The following is a 15,393-nucleotide window of genomic DNA, read 5'->3' on the forward strand; positions in this document are numbered from 1 at the left end:
TTTTTTCTTTTATAACAAAGATTATGGTTCAGCATAAATCATGTCCACTGATTTCTGAAACTTTGCATCGTGGACACATGTCCGTAATCTTCCTGACGGCGCCTGAAGGCAGCGGTGAGTGACCGCCGGCATATTAACACCAGTTGTTTTCATGTGTGAGCGTGGCAGGCTTTTATATTCTCATACATTATGAAAGGGCCCGATTTTAGAGATGACAACTAAGCATGTTGTTGTGATTGTCTCAAATGATTAAAACCTGAAATATAGGCCTAATGATGTAAACAAAGCTTCATTACCACCAGTGAACAAAAAAGATGACAGAAGTCTTCGCGACATGAAGCTGTTGAGGAAGTCGAGCTGGAAGAGGGCAATGACCTGAATGTCAACCTGCACCTGCATCTAAACACAACCGCGCTCACGTGCAGGGTGACGCTGTGTTGTAGCTTTGACTGTGTGATGGGATATTAACTCGCACCTCGCCTGGTGTGTGCCACACATCGGACTCGAAACCCTGAGCTGCTGCCGCCGCCATTAACTAAATCATTTCACATCTAAAGGACACTGTCCGAAGGATGACATAATCCTCTTCGAAAGCAAATCAGCCGTGTTGAGATAGCGAGGATGCACAAACAGCGCGGGGCCTCCGCAGGTAAAGTATTTGCCCTGTTGAGGTCGCTGGCCTTTTGAGCAGCATAACCAACAGGACACTTACCCTCAAACAACACACGCTGACCCCGAGTCCCTGCCAATTCTGTCCAATAAGAACACGTGACTCGCTGCCGAGATCCTCAGTGAGTCGCGACGAGCTGCCACTACAACGATTAGCCGTAACAACTGGATGTCTGGCAGCTGGAGTTCAGTGCAGGAGTGCTGCCGATTTTGGTTTCCATCGTGGATGCGATAGATTTCTCTTTACAAAGGAAACGTGTCGGTATGTCTCATTCTCTCTCGAAAGTCCAAAATAAATGGACTCAAGTGTGATTTAATTTTTGACTTTACCGTCATTACGAAACACTGATTGTTCTGGTCTGGGACTTGTGAAATGTGCTCTCTTTTTGCTTTTTCCTAGATGAGTCAACATGCCGGCCGGATCAGTGAAATTGCACAGCATAAAAAAACTGGGACAGGAAAACCACAGCTACGACTTTTCCAATGAAGGTAATGCTCAATGAAAGCTGGACGGCAATGCTGCAAACATGATGAAATAATGTGGAGATCTGTTGTTTTATTTGAATGAAACATAAGTTCAATGTACGGATGTCATTTTAAAAGAGTTGAATGCTTATTCTATTCTTGTGTTCCAGAACCAGCTGGCTCCTATAAGTAAGTGTTCTTTGGACTGTTTATGAGTTTTTTAGGAATCATCTTGGATGTAATTTGAAGGGTTATAAATGACTGTGTTCTAGTAATACTTGTGTTACTTGTCGTCTTTACTTGCTGACTTGACTTGTTGTCTTTCCTTGTCGAGTTGTCGTCTTTCCTCGTCGACTTGTCGTTTTTCCTTGTCTCCTCGTCGACTTGACGTCTTTCCTTGTCTCCTCGACGTTTTTCCTTGTCTCGTCGACTCAACGTTTTTCCTTGTCTCCTCGTCGACTCGACGTTTTTCCTTGTCTCCTCGTCGACTTGACGTCTTTCCTTGTCTCCTCGACGTTTTTCCTTGTCTCCTCGTCGACTCGACGTTTTTCCTTGTCTCCTCGTCGACTCGACGTTTTTCCTTGTCTCCTCGTCGACTCGACGTTTTTCCTTGTCTCCTCGTCGACTCGACGTCTTTCCTTGTCTCCTCGTCGACTCGACGTCTTTCCTTGTCTCCTCGTCGACTCGACGTCTTTCCTTGTCTCCTCGTCGACTCGACGTCTTTCCTTGTCTCCTCGTCGACTTTCCTTGTCTCATCGTCGACTCGACGTCTTTCCTTGTCTCCTCGTCGACTTGACGTCTTTCCTCGTCGACTTGACGTCTTTCCTCGTCGACTTGACGTCTTTCCTCGTCGACTTGACGTCTTTCCTCGTCGACTTGACGTCTTTCCTCGTCGACTAGTCGTCTTTCCTCGTCGACTAGTCGTCTTTCCTCGTCTCCTCGTCGTCTTTCCTCGTCTCCTCGTCGACTTTCCTTGTCTCCTCGACGACTTGACTTCTTTCCTCGTCGACTTGACGTCTTTCCTCGTTGACTAGTCGTCTTTCCTCGTCTCCTCGTCGACTTGACGTCTTTCCTTGTGGACTAGACTTGACGTCTTGTCGACTAGACTTGTTGGTGAGGTTTCTCGTTGTTTTGTGTCTTTAACAGCGCTGCTGCATCAGAAAATAGGTGACACTTTATAATAAGGCTTTTCAGTAATGCATTCCATGTGCAATATAAATGATTGATTGCATGATTTAATACAAGATTGGGCTTCAATTAAGGATTGTTTTCATCACTGGTTAATCCCTCTTCATTTGCAGTGCATTGAGCTTTCAGCACCACCATACAGCATCATTAATTCACAAAAAGTTGACAGATTAGTGTCACGACTGGTGAATTCCAGCAACAATGGGAGGAGGACCGCCCCCCCCCCACTCCCCACACACACACACACCTGCACTTGAGGCAAAGGTCAGGAAGAGGCTTACAGGTCGGCAAAGCCACAGCATCATAAAAGCTTTGACCGTCTGCCAGCTCCTGAGTGGTGAAAGGGTTAAATATCGTCAGGGCTGACGAGGGAAAGTGGACACGAGAGCGGTCGATAGAAGGGACTTTAAATGAACAGTTGTTACTTGATGGTCCATTGCAACAGAAACTCCTGCTACATCGTGCATTCATATGATCTCTTAAAGGGCCGCTGTGTAGGATTTAGTGGGATCTGTTGGCAGAGATGGAATATGATATTTAAAAAGTCTTTCGTGCACAATCACTGCACCTTTGAAACATGTGTTTTGTACTTTTATTGTCAAAGTGTGTTTTGTCTTTTTCCATGCAGGACCACAACAACTTCCAACGATGACGGGAAGTGAGTACAAGAAGGCGATAGAGGGCCCGTACACTTTCACACATTCACCGCCGAGAAAAAACTGACCGGTGTTCTATTCCAAACAGCAATCGGAGGAATGCAGGTCCAGCGATACGGGTCGGCTTCTTCCAGCTGGTAAGATCTTCATTCTTCACCTTTCTTCATCTCCACTTTGAGGTTTGTCCGCCTAATGCGAGTGTTGTTGCCGCGCCCGTCCAGTTCCGCTTCGCCACGTGCCACGACGTGCTGATGATGGCGGTGGGCGCCGTGTGCGCCGTGGCGCACGGCTCGGCCCAGCCCCTCATGCTGCTGGTGTTCGGCCTGCTCACCGACACCTTCATCGAGTACGACATCGAGCTCAACGAGCTGAGGGACGACAGGAAGGAGTGCGTGAACAACACCATCCAGTGGAAGAGGAACTACACGGCGGCGGACGGCCTGGTCCCGCCGTGGCCGAACTCCAGCTTCATCAACAACTCGACATGGGAGATGCTCACGCCGCTGAACAGGACGTGCGGGTAAGTGGGTAGTGAACGACGGCGACATCAAACAGAGTAAGGTTTGAAGTTTTAGCTCTGCGTTGAAGTGCGTGCGCTTCCGTCGTTCATACATTGTTCATTCACCGTCTTTGTGCTGTTTCGCAGGCTTCTCGACATCGAACATGAAATGACCAATTTTGCCTTCTACTACGTCGGGATCGGAGCGGCTGTGTTCCTGCTGGGATACTTTCAGGTTGGTCTTGAAATGCCACCGTATTCACACAAAGAGACTGATCTCAAATGAGATTAGCGTGTCATCCACCTCGAGCCAATTCAATCAGCATGACATATTTAGATCATATCACCTCTCCATCTTGAAGGCTGTTGAAGGCTCTCAAAGCCTCCTCCGGCTGCTTTGATATTCTGACGACAAGCGTTTTAATAACATGTTTTTAACTGCATGGCACAACTCTTCTGTTATCTCGGGCTATTTTGCCACAGGCCCTGAAACGTGTGCTTTTTAAGCCTCTATCGACCCCTTACTCATCAACAAGTACAATTGTTATTGCAGGCAGTTATTAGATCGAACGGCTGCGTTCAACACGGCCGGCCACAACGTATTACTAGACTGGAGGAGACCTTCTGGCACATTTAAAAGCTGCTTTGAAGCAGGACAGAGACTACTGACACGATTGTATTATAGAGCACTTAATAGTTGAGAGATTGTATTACCTTTTCATACAGATAGGATTACCAGAGACAAATTTTGATCTAATCAAAGGCGGAGATATCCTGAGTTTTACTCCCTAGAATTGGTGGAAATTGCTCGATCTTACATTTCCCATTATGCACATCATCAAAGTATTTTTTCTCAAATTGAAAAAGCTCCTCCAAAGCCACAGAAGTCATTACACAGCTGTTGTGAGGCTGAGTCGTACTCCTTATGTCGAGCTGAACTTCGTCGCATAAAAGGTCAAAGGTCAGGGTCCCGATGCCATCTCGTTGCCCTGCTTGCTTTCATATCTAACGAAACACGACCGCTCTTTTTACGACCGACAGATCTCCTTGTGGGTGACGACCGCTGCCCGGCAGATTCAACTCATCCGCAAAATGTACTTCAGCAAAGTGATGAGGATGGAGATCGGCTGGTTCGACTGCACCTCTGTCGGGGAGCTCAACACTCGCATGTCGGAGTGAGTGGGGCGACGATGACGTGCCTTCCGTCCGGAGCATTGATGTGTCGCACGTTAACGCGGTTATGTCTGTTACAGTGATATCAACAAGATCAACGACGCCATTGCGGACCAAGTCGCCATTTTCCTGCAGCGCTTCACCACCTTCGTGTGTGGTTTCTGCGTTGGCTTCGTGAAAGGGTGGAAGTTAACACTGGTCATTGTCGCAGCAAGTCCACTGATCGGTGTTGGAACTGGTCTCATGGCCCTGGTGGGAATTTCTCTTCACTTGATTTAACGTCTCTTGACCTCTTTTTGATTTGTTTTTTGGACTTGACTCTGGTCTGCTTTCTGATTGCTCTTCTTCTCCAACGAGTCCCTCTGTCTTTGCTGTAGTTTGTTGCTAAGCTAACAGGGATGGAGCTGGAGGCCTACGCCAAAGCCGGAGCCATAGCAGACGAGGTCCTCTCCTCCATCAGGACTGTGGCTGCTTTCGGTGGGGAGACAAAAGAAGTGCAAAGGTAGAAATTTGCCGGATGGAAGTTGAAGATTGACTTTCTTTCCCGATATGCAGCTGAGGTGAGCTCTTCTCCTCTACAGGTACGACAAGAACCTGATCTCAGCGCAGCGCTGGGGCATCAGGAAGGGTCTGATCATGGGCTTCTTCACCGGGTACATGTGGCTGATCATCTTTCTGTGCTATGGTCTGGCCTTCTGGTACGGCTCCAGCCTGGTGGTGGACACTGACGAGTACACCCCAGGAACACTGCTGCAGGTATTACACCAGTACTATCAGCATAGTGTACAACATGGTTCATTACAACCACTGCTGACAGATCAGGGAAAGTGTGCTTATCTCTCGCACATTGGATTTCTTCGGAGCTATAATACACTGACCTCTTCCTTCTAGGTGTTCTTCGGGGTTTTGATAGCAGCCATGAATTTGGGGCAGGCCTCCCCATGTCTGGAGGCCTTTGCTGCAGGCCGCGGAGCTGCGACCATCATCTTCGAGACTATTGAAAGAGTGAGAATGCTTCGTGTTATCATTTAGCGAGATTTAAACCCTTACAAGGTACTATATATATATGTTTTGTTTAAATGTGCTACCGCTAGGAGCCGAAGATCGATTGTCTGTCTGAGGCTGGATACAAGCTCGACAGGGTCAAAGGAGATGTTGAGTTTCACAACGTGACCTTCCACTACCCCTCCAGACCTGAAGTCAAGGTACTCGTGTGCTTCTGCGCTCGTCACGTAAAGCCGAGGGTGGAATCTGATTTCTGGAATCATCCATTTTGAAACATCATGTGATCTCTACTCAGATCCTGGACCAGCTCAGCGTTACGGTGAAGTCGGGGCAGACCACAGCCTTCGTCGGCCCGAGCGGAGCCGGGAAGAGCACCGCCATCCAGCTCTTCCAGCGCTTCTATGACCCCAAAGAGGGCATGGTGGGTTTGGTGCTCTTTGTCAACCCCCGACATTGAAGATTCCCTCGACGCGCTGTAGCTGCCGCCTCATTCCTTTTGAGCTTTATTCTAGTCGATTCAAAAATAACCGTCCCCCGATGGTGATGGAAATACATGATAATCTGTTTCATTATTCAGCCAATGGGTCCTAACAGCCTCATTTTTCACTTTTACTGCAATTAGAGGTCTTTGCACACCTTACTCTCTTATTGCTTTCAGCTTTGAGAGGAAATAGATTCTTACAGCACAATGAAGGTTATGCACAAGACTAACAACCGTACCAGTTGAAACGAGCATTGTTGCAAAAAAACCCCGCATTATAGGAACCAGCTCTCTGTGCCCTCCAACTCAGGTGACCCTGGACGGCCATGACATCAGAGGGCTGAACATCCAATGGCTGCGCTCGCTGATCGGCATCGTGGAGCAGGAGCCCGTGCTGTTCGCCACCACCATTGCTGAGAATATCCGCTACGGTCGGCCCGGCGTCTCCATGGAAGACATCGTCGGCGTCGCAAAGCAGGCCAACGCCTACGACTTCATCATGGACCTGCCGCAGGTGAAGCGTAGCGGTCTCAGGGTTTTTTAGTGCTCGTGTGAAAATTCAGAGGTTTCTAAACCGCCAACAGGCTTAATAACTTTCCCCGTCATTTCAAAACAAATCTGACAGAAATTCGACACCTTGGTGGGGGAGGGCGGAGGTCAGATGAGCGGCGGCCAGAAGCAGCGCATCGCCATCGCTCGAGCGCTGGTCAGGAACCCTCGTATCCTGCTGCTGGACATGGCAACCTCTGCACTGGACAACGAGAGCGAGGCGATAGTCCAAGAGGCTTTGGACAAAGTAAGTCTGAACCAGCTGCTGTGGATTCACTGCGTTGTCAGCAGGACAGTGAAAAAAACAGTTTCAATGAGAAATTTAGTTTCCAGGAATCTTTTTTGTTTTTTTGAAGAGGATGATATTCAATACCCCACCTTGAATGATTACCCCACTGATTATGAAATAAGTCTCCACAGGGTGTAAAGCAGAGAAGACCGGTCGTCTTAATGCCCGGACGTGCGTTTGGTTTCGCCACAGGTACGCTTGGGTCGCACCACCATCTCCATCGCCCACCGGCTGTCCACCATAAAGAACGCCGACGTCATCGTCGGCTTCGAGCACGGCCGAGCTGTGGAGCAGGGCAAACACGACGAGCTGCTGGAGAGGAAGGGCGTCTACTTCACGCTGGTCACGCTGCAGAGTCAGGGGGACAAGGCTCTGAACGAGAAGGCTCGGCAAAGTAGGTCCAACCTCCGGGGCGGGGGGCGCCGTCTCCGAGTGATATTCATCCACATGTAGAAACTGTGAGGATCTGATTGTGATCGTTTGTTGGATCTCTTGCATTAGTGGCTGACAAGGAAGAAGAGCCAGAGAGGCTAAATCTCTCCAGAGCAGGCAGCTACCGTGCCAGTTTGAGGTATTACTCCCCCCCCCCCTCCATCTCTCATTTGTTTATTTGTGTAAACTGTCATATCCAATGCCATGGTCCTGACTGTGCGTCTAATCTTATTAGAGTAGTCATTTTGTGCCATGGCAGGAACTGGCACCTTCATTTTACTTAATTGCCCTCTTACAATCACTTGGACATTTGGAGAATTTAGCTGACGCTCATCCAGAGCCACTTACAAGTGCTGCAAACAGCAGAGGAGGCTTGAGGTGCTCGAGCGCCACCGCTGCAAGCACCCAGTAATGAGTGCACGGAGAACCCCAGCAGCAGAATGCATGCCTGTGTTCTGTGAATATTCATGCTTTTTCCTTTGACTCGGGAAGTTGTTTTGTTTTTGCAGAGCTTCTATTCGCCAGCGGTCCCGGTCGCAGCTGTCCAATCTGATCCCAGGCCCTGCCGTGTCCATCGTCGGAGAGCTCGGCCCCAGAGCCTACTCCGTGTCACAGGCAGACAAATCCACGGTATCCAATTTTATGTGTGGGTGGTTGAAGCAGCTCCACAATAATTACATACCGTTGGGAGTGCCAGACCACTTTCTATATTAATCCTCGGATCGTATAATCGGGTAACGGCTTTGACTGCCGACTGATGTGTATTCATCTGTGTGAATGCTCAGAATGCCGTCCCGGAGGAGGAACCGGTGGAGCCCGCTCCAGTCGCCAGGATCCTAAAGTACAACATACCCGAGTGGCCTTATATGCTGTTTGGATCCGTTGGTGCAGCCATAAATGGAGGGGTCAACCCCGTCTACTCTCTACTGTTCAGTCAAATCCTGGCGGTGAGGTTCCGGATGTCATCGGAAGTTCTGAAATACACAAAAATAGTCCTTTGAAAGTGTTTGATGGTCCATGTTAACATGTTTCTGTTCTCTCTGTGTGTAGACGTTCTCAATAACAGATCCCGCGGTTCAGAGGAAGGAGATCGATGGTATCTGCCTGTTCTTCGTCATGATCGGCGTGGTCTCTTTCTTCACCCAGATTCTGCAGGTAGAGTAGCGAGCTGCTTCAGTGGTTCTCCGCCGGCCTCACAGGTTCAAGGTTGGAGGGAAAAGACATTTCATTTTGCAGAGACACTGTTCTATGATTGATCCAAGAGTTCTGACCCCCTTTGGGGTCGCGGGGCGGCAAAGACGCAATTTTCTCAGATTGGTTTTACATTGTGTTGAAGATCACTGATAGTATTTTGGATTTAAGAGGAAATACTTCCCGTGTGTGTCTCCAGGCTTACGCTTTCTCCAAGTCCGGAGAGCTGCTGACGCGCCGGTTGCGGCGGCTCGGCTTCCACGCCATGCTGGGCCAAGAGGTCGGCTGGTTTGACGATCACATGAACAGCCCCGGGGCTCTCACCACTCGTCTGGCGACTGATGCCTCACAAGTTCAAGGAGTGAGTTCAGGCCTCAGTTTTAGAAGAGAGGAACTTTGAAAAGTAATTCGGTCCCATATTCGGCACTAATCCAAATAAAAGGAGCGGTGAGTGGGATGTACTGCCCTCTAGGGGTGAGCTTGCAGATTGCATCTAACTGCACTACGATGGCCTTCAGGTAAAAGCCCAAAAGAGTCCTATCTAGAGCCAGTGTTTGGTTTGTCTGTGCTGGGCTCCTGTAGAAACATGGCAGGGGTTCAATCCATGAGGAGAACCTGAACCTTGCACAGTAACGCGATCCATACTTTTCCACTTGTCTTCCTCGAAGGCCACGGGCTCGCAGATCGGCATGATCGTCAACTCTCTGACCAACATCGGCGTGGCCATCCTCATGTCCTTCGTCTTCAGCTGGAAGCTCACGCTGCTCATCCTGTGCTTCCTGCCATTCATCGCGCTGTCGGGCGCCTTCCAGGCCAAGATGCTAACGGGGTTCGCCAAGGAGGACAAGCAGGCGATGGAGACCGCCGGACGGGTCAGACATTGTTGTTTGTACTGCACAGCTTCACCAACATCTGGTTTCGCCCGTCGTTGGCGACTTCATCAGCATCCAGTTTGAACGTTCCACAGTATTCTGAGTTCGGCGTCAAAAGCAACGTGTCATTATTCCTGATGAACTTCGTGGTGGAGGGTGACTTCAGCTGACGGCTTAAGCACACATTTTAGGCTCCAGGTTTCAGTTTTTCTCCTCACTGAATAAAGGCTCCGCAGCCCTCCAGCTGAACTCTCGGTACAGTAGCTTTTTATTAGCTGCTGCTGTAATTTGGCAAGCCAGGCACAGAGCTGTCCGGCTCAATACCTACTGGGGCCACCCAGGCCTAAGCTGTTGTCATGGTACAGACAACACGTAGTGGATCAAAAATCACGATGTTACAGTTTGCAATCAATTTACTGTCAACTTCCTTTAAACGATCTCATCTATTGCAATGCAGTAAACCCCAGCCATCCCAATAAAGTGGATTAGATGAAAGTTTAATGATCCCTATGGGGGAAATTGGCTTTCTGCAGCAGCCTAAGATAAGATAAGATAGATAAAAACGAGGCAAATGCTTTATCTCTGGCATAAGTCTTCACACGTTAAAAACCTGAGGAATTAAGTACAACTTATTTTTTTGCCTGGTCTTAACTGTGCCGTTTAATCTGGTACCAGAACTTCAACGCGAGTCTTTTACTTGCAGATTTCCGGCGAGGCGCTGAACAACATCCGCACCATCGCAGGCCTGGGGAAAGAGGGGCTTTTTGTGGGCATGTACGAGGCCCAGCTGGACGCTCCGTACCATGCGGCCCTGAAGAAGGCGAAAGTGTACGGGGCCTGCTATGGGTTCGCCCAGTGCGTCATCTTTTTGACCAACTCCGCCTCCTACCGGTTCGGAGGCTACTTGGTGCGACAGGAGGGGCTCCACTTCAGCTTGGTGTTCAGGTGAGAGGAGAAGGCTGTTGGGTCTGTGTGCTTCCTTATCCTGACTGCTGTTTCAGCCAAACTTAAAGGGGACATGCGCATAATGCTTATTTTCAGGGTCAGACTTGTATTTTGGGTTCGTGCTCGGCCATGTTTGCATGCTTTAATGTTTAAAAAACGCATTCTTTTTCTCATAAATCACTGTTCCAGGGGAGGTGATTATTGATAATTAGGTACATTATGTTGGCTTCTCCGGCAGGGTCATCTCAGCCATCGTCACCAGCGGCACGTCCCTCGGCAGAGCCTCCTCCTACACGCCAGACTACGCCAAGGCCAAGATCTCAGCGGCGCGTTTCTTCCAGCTGCTGGACCGCGTGCCTAAGATCAGCGTCTATAGCGATAAGGGAGATAAATGGGTACGAGGGCATATGTTATGCCACGTATTATCTGCTATTCCACCACATCGCACGCTGAGCGTATGAACAAAAACGAGTGCTGCTTGCTCTCTCCACGATGAAAAGTCTAATTTATTATTCCTTTATTGCTTTGCTCATTAATTTTGCATCAGTCATGAAAGACAGATGTGTAGATGGAGGAGACAAGGAAGGATTTTTAGTCCTATTAAATATTGTACATGCAAAAGAAGAACACACTCCACAGAGCCCTAAAAGATGCATTTTGAGCAATAAAAAACCTGCATAAGACAATTAAGTGAGATGAGGAGGTGGACGGGAGGTGGAACCCTACACACGGAGGAACCTATAACCTTTGTTCTGTTATTTCTTCCTCCCCCCCCCTCCCCTCCCTCCGCTGTGTTTTCAGGAAAACTTCCAAGGGAACATCGAGTTCATTGACTGCAAGTTCACCTACCCCACCAGGCCAGACATGCAGGTCCTGAATGGGCTGAACGTGTCGGTGAAGCCCGGCCAGACGCTGGCCTTTGTGGGCAGCAGCGGCTGCGGGAAGAGCACCAGTGTGCAGCTGCTGGAGAGGTTCTATGATCCCGACCACGGCCGAGTGGTGAGGACACGCTGCAGATGCACTTTCCATGCAAAGTGCCTCATGTTGTGCTACTTAATAATCGCAATTGGAGGGAAAATATAGTTTTTTATTGTTCATCTTAAAGGGGCTCTGATTTTACACAAGGTTTAGTAAAGTTCAGTGCTGCTCTTCATCAAAATGTCAGATATCTTGTTGTGAAATGAGTCGTATGCATAGTCTGCTTTCAGCTTCACTCTCGCGAGGCTCAGCTGGAGTGAAATCAGACATTTATGCTGACTTTGTGCTTTGGATTAAAAAAAGGAGGCACTCCACCCAGGATGGAGGTTTGCCGTCGTGCCAGTAAGGGACCGCTGCCAAACATTCAAATGGCCTTAATTGAGTTGGAAGTGGTTTGGAAACGCCGAGTCCTGATTCCCTGTTTGAGATTTAAAAAGGACGGCGTCACCTCTGCAAAGTGAGGAGAGAAATCACGGCAGAGACGGTGTCGTGATGGCTCATTAAGTGGATTGTATTTCCAGTCTTTGGTTATCACATTGCTTTCTCCTAATGGTAAAATCAATTGTTTCCTGCAGCTGATTGATGGCCACGTCTCGACCCGCGTCAACGTGCCCTTCCTGCGCTCCAAGATTGGCATCGTGTCCCAGGAGCCCATCCTGTTTGACTGCAGCATCGAGGAGAACATCAAATACGGCGACAACTCGCGGGAAATCGGCCTGAATGAGGTCATCTCTGCCGCCAAGAAGGCCCAGCTCCACGACTTTGTCGAGTCGCTTCCTGAGGTACTGTGGACAGCTGGTGTGGCGAGGACTCGAACGCAGAGGCCCATCTACAACAGTTGGTTGCTGGTAAACAATGTAAATGGGGGATTTGACTCACCATCATTTTTCCTCCTGCCTCCAGAAATACAACACCAACGTCGGTGCCCAGGGTTCTCAGTTGTCTCGCGGTCAGAAGCAGCGCATCGCCATCGCCAGGGCCATCATACGCGACCCCAAGATCCTGCTCCTGGACGAGGCCACCTCCGCCCTGGACACGGAGAGCGAGAAGGTACGCCTCATCAAACTCTGATCAGCGCCGTCGCCGCGTGTGGAATCCACACGCTTCCCATCACAGTACAGCGCAGCTGCTTGATATTCATCAGGGCACAGAGAGCAAGGCGGGTCGGCAGTTAATTATAATTATCATTAACATAATTATCATTCATCTTCTCTGCTGTTATCTCCAGCGGCGCACAGTTCGTACCAGCCTCTCTGTATGTGTGTGTGTGTGTGTGTGTGTGTGTGTGTGTGTGTGGGTCTATGCAGCAGCTTTTCCATCTCAAACAGCTGACCCACGCTGAGGAGCAAAGAGGCCTCTGCGGCGCACTGATGCACTGGAACATTCTAATGATGGGAATCAGCGTGTGATTGTGAAATTGCTATAATTGTGAGGCGCGTGTGTCTTCTGCGTGGGGAGAACTGAACACCGCTTCGTGTTTGTTGTTTGTGTCACGACAGACGGTGCAAGACGCCCTGGACAAAGCCAGGGAGGGCCGGACGTGCATCGTCATCGCCCATCGCCTGTCCACCATTCAGAACTCGGACATCATCGCCGTCATGTCCAGGGGCTACGTGATTGAGAAAGGAACGCACGACCAGCTCATGGCACTGAATGGAGCCTACTACAAGTTGGTTACCACGGGAGCACCAATCAGCTAACGTGCGCGGGGGGGAAGAGTGGCCAATTAGCGAGGCAGCCGAGAGCAACCAGCGTTAAGGAGCAATGTAATTGCTGTGCATGGACAGAGACCGTAATCATCTCAGATTTTTTTTCAGAGAAAAGAACCTGTTCGCTCTTACAGTATTTATTTTTGTGAGCTGCACACCCGATCGGGTGTAAGGAAGTTACTAAGTGTTTCCCACAATTCACCAGTCTACTGCTTCAAACCAGTATAAATATTATTTATGTTATTCATGTCCAAACATTACACCTTCACATACGGTTACCATTTCCTGTACCCTCACTGTGACGGAGGGAATCTATTGTTCTTGCTAAATGTGGTCAGAATATTTATGTATTATAATTAAATATGAAATATAGAATTTTATCAGCGTTTTTGACGAAATGAAATAGTTGCAGAAATAAGCCTTTTTGCTTTCTTGCTTAGTTATATGAAAACATTGATACCTCTCATGTCTATATGCTAACTATGAAGCTATATCCAGCAGCTAGTTAGCATAGCATAAAGACTGAAACAGCTAGACTGGCTCAGTGAGCTCTAAAACTCACTATCTATACTGTTTGAGGCGCTAACAGAGCCAGGCTAGCAGTTTCCCCCTGTTTTCAGTCTTTACGCTAAGCTAACTAGCTGCTGCTAGCGTTAGGCTAAGCTAACTAGCCGCTGCTAGCGTTAGGCTAAGCTAATCACCTGCTGGCTCTCAGCAAGAAAGCGAATAAGTGTATTTCCCAAATGTCAAATGGTTCCTTTTCTTAAAAAGTTATCAGACAGAAACCATTTAAAACAGTTCTGTGTTGAAATAACTACATTTAATTGGTTCATTCGATGTTCTCCTCCTCCCAGCTCCGTGTTGTGTTCACTGTCATCGGATTGTAACTTTAATGCGGTCTGCCTGCTCTTGTTTTTTTATGCTTTATGTGGGAATTAAATAAAAAGCAAAGTGTCTGAGCGCGACTGTTCCGTGCGTAGTGTTTGTGTGATGATGAAGAACGGCCTCATTAATCTAACGTGTCCCGGTGAGCTCTGATAAACTGGCTTGCAGTCTTTACGAGCACCTGGGCTCCGTTGGCAGCTATTGACTTGACTACTTGCAAACACTGCAAGTGTGGGTATTCTCTGCAATCCAGCAAGATCGGTGCATTTCAACTTCTTTGCAGTAAAGTTGTTGCTGAAAACCAGTTTTATCGAATAGTTTTAAGTTTAGGTGATTATGCGCGGCCTCTGGACTCTGTGGACCAACAACATCAGTCATGTTTTTCCCGCCCTTCACATGTGCAAAAGGTTAGAAAGAGGCTAATTAGTCCGTCCACACCCACAGTCCTGACTAATCACCTATATGAGTGAAATCACCTGTGTGCCCGTCTCATGGGCGTGTAGGGCTGACTAGTGGTGCGTTCAAGGACACTTCGAACAAAGTCTGACAACAAACTAATATTACACATTTATATTTGCACGGTAATCTTTTCAGTGACCATGAGCAGAAACCGATAACTTTACTTATTTACAGATTTTAACTCATCGGAGAGTTTAAATCTAAAGTGTTAACAAAAAATTATACTCGTAGCATTTACGGATTTATTCATACTGTGCTTCAACACTGTCTTATAGTCAGTTTTGGGGCTCCGTATATATAGAATGCACCGCTAAATTAGAGAAAATAGCTCCTGCTTTCATCCGCGTCACCACCTGATGATAGAATAATCTGCTGCCAGCAACCCGGCAGCAGAAATGAATACCAATCACATGCTGCCTGCAAGGAGCCAGCCTCCAGATGAATGGTAGGCTGTGGAAAAACCCCGGAAAACAGATATGTATTATTCTAGCTGTCAGTCGGTTGTTCAAATGACCAGATGACGTGATTGTAATGAGCAGAGAAAAGCGCCGTCAGTGGCAGTTGGTGCCATCGCATTACGAGGACCTGCTGCTCTGAAGAGCCGTTCCCTCTGAGACTCGTGTTGGGATGATGCACGGCAGAGGCTCCCTGCTCCGTGAAGATAATGCTGCATGGCAGCAGTTCAGGGCTTTGGCTGTTTATAGCCGGGAGCTGCTGTAGGCCTCTCCCTCCTCTTCTTTTCCAGCTTACATAAACCAAACCACGAAGAAGCAGTTTGAAAGCATGACACAGCTACTTAACCAACCTAATTCATGACGGGCATATTTCACCCGCTTCCCTACTCCGTGTTAACAGGTGCTGACGCAGGCCGCTGCGTCAGGAGCGTGCACATGTCGCAGGCGCTCCATCAGTCAGATGTAATATGCGATCACGCCGCGCTGCCCTCTG

General features: G+C 48.5%; 1 protein-coding gene across 1 annotated transcript; it reads left to right on the forward strand.

The window, feature by feature from the left end:
• Positions 1 to 3,214: 3,214 nt before the first annotated feature.
• On the forward strand, positions 3,215 to 13,092 carry abcb11b (ATP-binding cassette, sub-family B (MDR/TAP), member 11b; the record flags this gene model as incomplete). The annotated part of the gene is made up of 24 exons (XM_079296650.1): positions 3,215 to 3,498; positions 3,625 to 3,712; positions 4,519 to 4,652; positions 4,731 to 4,902; positions 5,028 to 5,152; positions 5,232 to 5,406; positions 5,542 to 5,655; positions 5,745 to 5,855; positions 5,951 to 6,076; positions 6,447 to 6,650; positions 6,762 to 6,932; positions 7,167 to 7,368; positions 7,476 to 7,545; positions 7,916 to 8,036; positions 8,192 to 8,353; positions 8,457 to 8,561; positions 8,797 to 8,958; positions 9,266 to 9,469; positions 10,173 to 10,414; positions 10,653 to 10,809; positions 11,216 to 11,413; positions 11,968 to 12,174; positions 12,296 to 12,442; positions 12,892 to 13,092. The coding sequence occupies exons 1-24, from the start codon at positions 3,230 to 3,232 to the stop codon at positions 13,090 to 13,092; spliced, it is 3,867 nt and encodes a 1,288-aa protein (XP_079152776.1). The 5' UTR covers positions 3,215 to 3,229.
• Between the last annotated feature and the right edge of the window lie 2,301 nt (positions 13,093 to 15,393).

This window comes from Melanostigma gelatinosum (genome assembly GCF_949748355.1).
Source record: "Melanostigma gelatinosum genome assembly, chromosome: 24".
In the NCBI taxonomy this organism is placed as follows: Eukaryota; Metazoa; Chordata; class Actinopteri; order Perciformes; family Zoarcidae; genus Melanostigma; species Melanostigma gelatinosum.